At 40.6% G+C, this 8187-nt stretch overlaps 1 protein-coding gene across 1 annotated transcript; it reads right to left on the reverse strand.

The window, feature by feature from the left end:
- Positions 1 to 275: 275 nt before the first annotated feature.
- Positions 276 to 6309, reverse strand: LOC104159052 (carboxypeptidase Z; the record flags this gene model as incomplete). Its single annotated transcript, XM_009696858.1, has 5 exons — positions 276 to 443; positions 1406 to 1602; positions 3666 to 3878; positions 4667 to 5041; positions 6286 to 6309. Coding segments are annotated over 5 exons (977 nt in total), but the record flags the coding sequence as incomplete, so codon positions are not given.
- Between the last annotated feature and the right edge of the window lie 1878 nt (positions 6310 to 8187).

Consider the following 8187-nt stretch of genomic DNA (forward strand, 5'->3'; position numbering starts at 1 on the left):
TGATGAATCATTACACACTTGTGACTTCCTCCTATCAGTCATTATTCTTAATCTAAAATAGCAAAATCCAAATTATCCACATATTTTCCCAATGATTTGTGACACCTGCCTTTTTGGCCAGACCTACACCATGATTTTTCATGCCACTTCCAAGCCCTTCCAGTTTAGTCCTACTTATAAAATCTGATTACCAGAGAATAACTTCAGACCAAGCAATCTCAACTTCTTAATTCCTGAGTTGATCTGTAGTATATGTGATTTATAAAATCTGTAATTCATACCTTACCCCACCAGTAGGATTGTGGAATGGGGATGTGGTCAAGGCGGGCCCCACGAATCCCAGCTCTTCTGTAAGCCTCAGACGTCAAATCAGGGAAATTTCTGTTCAGGTCCAAGTTCTGAGCAGTCTGTCGTCCGATGACCCATCCATTGTAACCAGCTCCCTAATTTGTAACATAGAAGCCAACCTCAGAATAACTTCCTGTCTCAAAATACCACTTTGTGGAAGTTGCTTAAAATACCACTTTAATCAAGGGGAAGTTTTAAAAAAGTAAACTGAAAATGTCTATACTGTTAAAAAACTACATTTATTAGTAATTTTTTATCCGCATGAACACTAACACACTAACTAACATGCAGGAAGCACTTCACTCACCAGTGACGTGACTCATGAGAGGAACACAGTAGCTTCTTACTCAGCACAGAGCAGCGTGCAGAGTGGGTTAGAGGAGGAGAAAAAGAAAACACAGCTGATGCTCCAAGGCAGGATGAGGCAGAATGCAATAACCCCAGATGCATACAACAGACAGAGCTCACCACATGAGCAACGAAGAAAAAGAAAGGTCCTATTTTCATGCTAATGATGCTAGTGATAAAAGTGAGGTGAAAAGAAAAATGTCAAGTAACATATAATAGAAGTTTTGCTTTCACAGGTCTCCTTCAGACACCAGCTGATCTCTGAAAACTGTCATCCATTATGAAAGCATGACAGTACAGAATATATTCACTTTTTATTACACCTGCCTTTTTAAAAGAGGAAGAACATCTATTCCACAGTATTAAACTACGTCTCCTTATAAAATAATTTAACAGTCATTACAGTGAGTCAGTGGGCTTTTTGTTCCAGAATAGATAGCAGAGAGTCCTAAATGTGTGTAAAAGTAACACAGTCATTCCTACATCATCGCATGCAGGCAGCAAAAATGACAAACATGGCTCTGATTTCCTCTTACCTCTGTTCACATCATCTTTGGAAAGCAACCTACCACCAAACCGGCCTGGGATTCTGGCTGCCGATTATTAATACTCCCTCCCATATGTGACACTCCCCTCCCAGTTTGTCCTTTCTCATGGGGAATTTTAGAAACAGGAAGCCCTGAATATTTCCTTATAAAAAGTCTTTTACCTCTTCTGCAGCCAGTTCATATCCATCAGGGTTGAGTGAAGGCAGGAGATGAATTCTGGTATTATTAATCAAGGTCTGGATGCGAGGGTTCCCAAGAAGATACTCTGAACACAGATACTGTGCAAGGTATATTAGCAGTTCTTTCCCCACAACTTCATTTCCATGCATATTGCCAATGTACTTAAATTCTGGTTTGACTGTGGAATATGAAGTAATGAGATGCTTTAATTTAATTATACCTGGATGGCTTCCAAAAGCAGAGTAACCCAAATAGCTTACTGATGAGTCAGAAAGTTTTATTTACACTAATATGTTCCTGTAAATAGGACACCAGTTCCAGGTGAATCTCCCTCCGTTACAAGTAAGTTCAGCAACAATTTAAATAGTGTGAAATAAAGTAAGTCCATACTTTCAGAATCCCAAAACATAAGAGGTAATCATTGCTCTGAGCTTTTTCTGAACTCATCATTAACTGTGAACAAAGAACACTGCAAAGAAAAATGTCAAGCCATAGCTTGGAAGGAACAAAATACACCCCTGGCACTCTCACTTACCTTGGGTAGCTTCAATGCCTTATGTTGTCACAGATCCTAGAAACAACCTACAGATTTGTAATATATTACCCCTCTATTTGGAACAGAAATTAGGTCGTGCATAAAAAAATGGCTTTTAGGCTAAATAGCCTTGGAAGAAGACCATTAGAAACATAATTTTACAATTCCCTGCAGTTATTCTCTCAATTTCCACCCTTCCTTAAAGACTAATGGAAAGTAGAAAATAGATGCACTTTGGAGACACCCTTTCCTGTCTATCCCTTCTTCTTCATCTTTGATTCTGGCCAGCTTCGAGCACTAGACACTGGAGGAGAGCTTGCACAGAGCTATTATGCCAGCTTGCTCAGGCTTACAAAATCTCCAGCTGTAGAATTATTTCCACCGTCTTTTATGCTGTCCTGAGCAGCATGAAGCAACAGATTTAGAAGGAAATGCTAGGTAACATGTGAAACTACCATCTTTTATCGTGCCATATCACAGTTTTAGTTTAAAAGCCTGATTCATAGGCTTTGTGTTTTCCTAGCAAATGGAGTGTCAGCTTAAAAAGACACCTGTAATTTCTTTTCTTCATGGAAGAGAGGAAGGATGATAGGAAATAGTAATGTAGATATTTGCTCCGTTAAAGACATCTACTGGGATCTTGATAGAGTTTAAAGGTATCTCAGAATACCTCTACACCATGCAAGGCAGCATGGTCGAGAGTAAAGAAAGTTAAAGCATTCACTGTCTTCTCTGCCTCCCCTGCAGCATAGCACACAAAGGACACAGTAGCTTGACCTGAGATGATAATCTCAATAAAGTATTAAGTCAGGTGTAGTTCAGTTCTGCTACACTGCTGAGGTTGCTTTGATGCTGGAACTAGTCTGACGAGAGGCAACCTGAGGCTCTTGGTATGCGGCAATGGCCATAGCAGTCCATTAAATTTAGTCAGGTACTGTATTTGAGCTGGGAGCTGGTAAATGGAAAATAATAGCTAATACTCCCTGAGAAAATCATCTGCATTTTGAAGAACGTAGAACACTTAAAAATCTGGCCCTTGCTGTCTCAGTGATGAATCTACAAAATACAGATCAGCACTGTTCCCTTTTGCAGAAGAGTTGTGAGGACTCATACCCTAAAGGTATTCAGGTGCTAGGATGACATAAATTACTGGTATCATTCACCAGCTACACTGGCAGGTATTGCACTGACCTGAATCTCTGTTCAGGACGATCGTTTTCTGCACTGCATTGCCCTTTTTTGATGTCAATGTCTCTCTGCATCTGAGGGAACTTCTTACAAGTTGTACGTATTTTAGGAAGTAAAGGACTATGTTTAGATTAGGGACAGGCATTACTTGTAGGAAGTGTGTAGGGTTTGACAGCACAGTGATAAATAAAAGGAGACTGAGGAAGTGGTAGCTGATGGAGAGGGCAGGTCAGTAACAGCAAAGTATCCCAACTTCTTTGTACACTGGGTACAAACAAATAATAGCTGCATCACTGCAACCAAGTACATGGTCTTATATCTAGGAACAAAGCATGTCAACCATGGTCATAAACGAAGGTCATAAAGATAAAGAATTACAACCAGACTGTAATTGCTACAGTGAATCATCAGCTATCACTGTAATTCAGGAACACAAAGCAGGAGAAATGTTTTTGAATCCATGTTTTTTACAGTTTAAGTGTTATCAATGCAACCTGATCAACACTGATATAACTCACGCAGTTCATGGTGTCCAGGTTTGGTTGAAAACTCAATCACAAAAAGATCCTTCCCTTCAAAACTGCGACCTATGCTGTAAGTTGTTGCAATATGGGAGCACTTGGAAGCAGTCTTCTTCAACATGCTCACCATTTGGGAATATGAATGGTGTTTGAACTGAATAAAAGTTCCTGGCAAGTCTGAAGGCAAATCTTCCTCAACATCTACTTCTCCTGCAAAGAAAAATTGTAACAGTGTTTAAAACCACGGTGCTCAGAGGATTGTATGATTGTCTGCACTTCTCTGCAAAATACCTTTTTCAGTAGCAGAATTATAGAAAATACGGCCGCAATTGAAACTTTAAATCTGTGTAGTACATCCTGCACTGTTTATTGTGGCATATTTTGTTTGCAAAATCATACTAATGCATAAGCACACTGACAAATATTTTGTGCAACCTCCAGTTACAATTTGGCCTTTGGCATGCTTAGCACATTTTAGTCACAAAATGTACAGATTTTTCCCTCTGAATCTGGTGGATCAAATTCATTTTTTATGAGATTCAGCTGTCTTCAGTTATCTGGATCTTCTTCATCCAAACAAAAATCTGTGACAATCATTAATGAGATTATTTTAATGAGCTGTTAAGCTTGTCAAGTAGTCATAAACTTATGAGTGCATTAAAGTTTCAGTTTTTAAATAAAATATTTCAAATACACAGACAGCTATCACACAGGGCAGGGTTTATCTAAATGCACATTGGCATTCCAAACATCTAGCTCTGAGCTGCCTGTCTTGATGCTCTTTGTATATGAGGGAGAGAAACAGATGCTTCTTGAGCACAGTTTAGTTAAGTGTTTAAAATAGATGGAACAGAATTAATCACACCTTACAGGTGTCTATAAAGACAAGCTGAGATGACAAGTGGAGAGGTTTTGTGCCATAGATACGTCAAGCTGAGTGAGCTGAGACCCTTCCCATCTAGGCGAGTAAGATATGTCAGCAGAGCTTCCTTCCCTACCTCGCAGCTTTGCCAGTGGGTCAAAACATCCCTCTTCTTCACCAGCGAAAAAGCGGTCGCAGTCTAAGAAGTAGGGCCAAGCCATGTCTATTGCATCAAAGGCAGGGAGGCAATTTTTTTTCAAGTTTTCACAGACATGCCTGCAGGGCTTTATAACTTTGTCCTTTTCGCACTGCGGGGCCAGCACCGAGCAGCCCAGGAGCCTCAGGTCTGGATTGCATTCTCCCTGGAGCAAGTTGTGCAGCACGCTGATGAGGATGTACTCAGAGCTGTACTCAATCACTTCTCGAGACTTCTGATCCAGAAAATTAGGATACATTGTTTGAGTATAGGCAACATCAGTACAAGAACTTAAGGCAATGTCCACGCATTTCGCTATGAAAAGGAGATGAATATATGAAAAATAATTTGCTTCATTGACACTCTGAATAGTTCAAAGACAACATAACAAATAACACATTAAATGAGCTTATTTTTTTGTTTACAGATAGACTGGAGGCAGTTTGTAATGTTCTCAAATGTATTTGATGTCTAAAACCACTTATAGAAAGATGATGGAAAGTATGGTTGGTCTAGAGATTGGTTGCAAACAGTTTGATGCAAGTAGATGTCATTCAGAATTCAAATAGTATCTGACAATTTGATGGGGCATCAAGGATCACCTGATTGACAAGCACTGTTCCTAAAATAAAATTTATTTTGTTGATTCAATAGCTGAACAGCAATTAAAGGACAAATTCCTGGCTGGAAAACACTGAAGTACCAGGCCCACGTGGGAGTTCATTTAACAAATAGCTTGGAAACCACCAAAATTAATAAAGCCTGGTTTCCAAAGGAAAGGCTGTCTCATACACAATTAAATCTTATCTGATTTAAATTAAGAATACAGTTTGAGCTTATTAAACACCAGAGAATCTGTAAGAGAGAAAAATCCCCTGTGAGGTGTGAATTTGCTGGTGTCTAACATGGGAAAAACTCAGGGTCATGAATAAAGTATATTTGTGATATCACTCTCCCCATCTTTGCCTTTTAGTATGAGTTCACTGATGAGGTGTGAGATCATATAGACTTTTTTCTTTAGTGAGGAAACTATCAGTAAGATATCTCTCTTCTTTGCTTGGCCCCACAAAATTTCTAAGACTTTAATATCTCTGAAACTGCAGTCCCTCTGTGAAGTTTGATTGAAATTGCCCAAAGAGATTGAAAACTATTCTGGGACTTAATTCTTAGGCAAGTAGGCCTATAAATGTGCTTACACGTATATTCTCATAAACATAACACATTTTAAGAAATTAGGGTAAGAGGTCCTAGGAAGGATAAATGTTGGTAATACCTTCAACCCACTCAGAGGTGAAAAGGGAATAATAGAGAGTTGTCTCTTCATAAAATTACTATTACAGTAATGGGCCTACGTTTGAGCTTCCTTCTCTTGCTAATGTCTCTTTCTGGTAACAAGTACCATTGTCACAGCAGCAAAACCCTGCCTCGTATGGAAGAGATCACCTCTCTGGGAGCAAGACCTACTATAGCACCAACATTAGAAAACTTGTCAGGAAATAATGAAAAAATACTCAATGTTTTGAGGTTCTCCAAGGACAGCAAACAAAGTCACACCATACCTTTCTGTACAGTTTGGCATTGACCTGCAAGTAAAGAGGAAAAAAAAGAGCATTATGGGGCAAGTATCCTTGATACTTCCCTCATGTTAGGAATTATCCAGTCTGGTAGCCCCACAGAGGTTGCTGCAGCTCTATGTCCTGAGGTCCAGTCATACCAGGGACAAACATGTATTCCCAACAGGCACACATTACACATGCACACAAGGTGAAAACACAGTACAGGCAAACACAACCAGCATCAAAAGTGTCATCCCGTTCCCCTTTCTGGCTCATCAGGATGAAAGACTATTGATGGAAAAGAAGTACAGGTGGATCCTTCCAGCAGCACAGCTTAGACACACTGGAACCCCAGTAGCTAGGCTCAGTTTACCCAGTCTCTGGCCCCTAGAGCCACTGATCTCCCAATTGCCTCAGGCACTTACACACGTGCTGGTCTTTCTGGCAGTTGGCCCAGACCTAGGGTCTCACTGGTTGCCAAGCCCCAGACACGATGGTCTTCCCAATAGCTACCATGGACCTCCTGGCTCCCTTAGCAGCCAACTCTGAGACCCTCTGGTCTCTTCAGTATCCAGCCCAGGATCACAGCCACTCAAATACCCAGTTCCTAAATCTTTTGTCCTGTCCACCGCTAGCCCAGCTTGCTGTTTGCTAGCAGCTGCACACACTGACATACACACACAAGGCACATGTACTCTGCATCCCTCCAGTTGCTCCACCCCAGACACACAAGCGCCTCTGACCCATGGTCTCACACAAGTTGCTGGCATGCGGAGCCCCATACACCCCCATTCACACTCAAAAAAAGAGACCCTCACCCAGGCAAAGAGTTGGAAATGGAGTTTAATAAGAAGACAGGACAGACTGCAGGGATAGGCGCAGGGCATGGTCAGACAAGCACACTGACCAGCCAGTCTTTGATCCACTTTAAAAAGGGAGGACTTAACAATATATCTGAAGTGTGGCTGTGTAAGAAATCAGGCCTATGTTTGAACAGATGTTGAGCTGCCCAGCCCTGACAACTTGACAATATTTCTAGACATGGTTAAAAACTCTAAGTTAAGTGCCTAGGAAACTTCACTAATGAAAATGTGGGTCTTTAGTAACCTGGTTCAGTCTAAAAGTCTATGTGAGTCCTTCTGTACATACCAAGATGATTTATGGATCTTCCCCTAACAAATCCATTCATCCCACATAACGCTGTGCATATCTTTCTTGTAAAGCAATTAAGCCTTCTTCATCCTATCTCTAGCAACTGCATTTTATAATCCTTTTAATAACATCTTAAAACTAATTATTTCCCTCCACAACTACTCTCATGGGAAAGTTTTTCCTAAAGCTCACTCTTCTAATGGCTAGAAATTGCCTCTTAATTTCCTGCCTAAAAGTATTTGTGGCCAGTTTATATCCATGTGTTGTTGTGCCAGCATTGTCCTTTAGCTTACACAGCTCTCTGCGCTCCCTGGTGCGTGCCTGCATCATGTGTTTGCAGAGAGCAATCAGATCCCCTTAGCTTTCTATTTACCAGATCAAATAAACAATGCTCTCTTGATTTTGAAGGAATGTGGTTTGATGACCCAGAAGAGGCCTCTTTTGCTCCTATAGCCAATGATTCTATATTGCCCTTCCCCGATACTGGCAACTAAAGAAAAATATTGCTACCAAGGTATCAGAGCTGTTTTCACCAGTGCCTCATAGGAACTAAACCACTATGTGCAAGCTTTTTAAACACCAACAGGTCTGCTTTTCTCGTGATGTATTGGGGACCTAGCTATATTGCTGTTTCTTCCAACTCTCACTGGGGGGACAGGCATCTAATTTCTTGCTCAGTGAACTGAGCATTTGTCCTCGTAAGAGCAAATTCTTTGTTTTCTTTTTTCCCTACTAAGGAAAGTTTAAACTTCT

The sequence above is a fragment of the Cariama cristata genome, unplaced genomic scaffold (assembly GCF_000690535.1).
Source record: "Cariama cristata isolate BGI_N322 unplaced genomic scaffold, ASM69053v1 scaffold8133, whole genome shotgun sequence".
Taxonomy (NCBI): domain Eukaryota; kingdom Metazoa; phylum Chordata; class Aves; order Cariamiformes; family Cariamidae; genus Cariama; species Cariama cristata.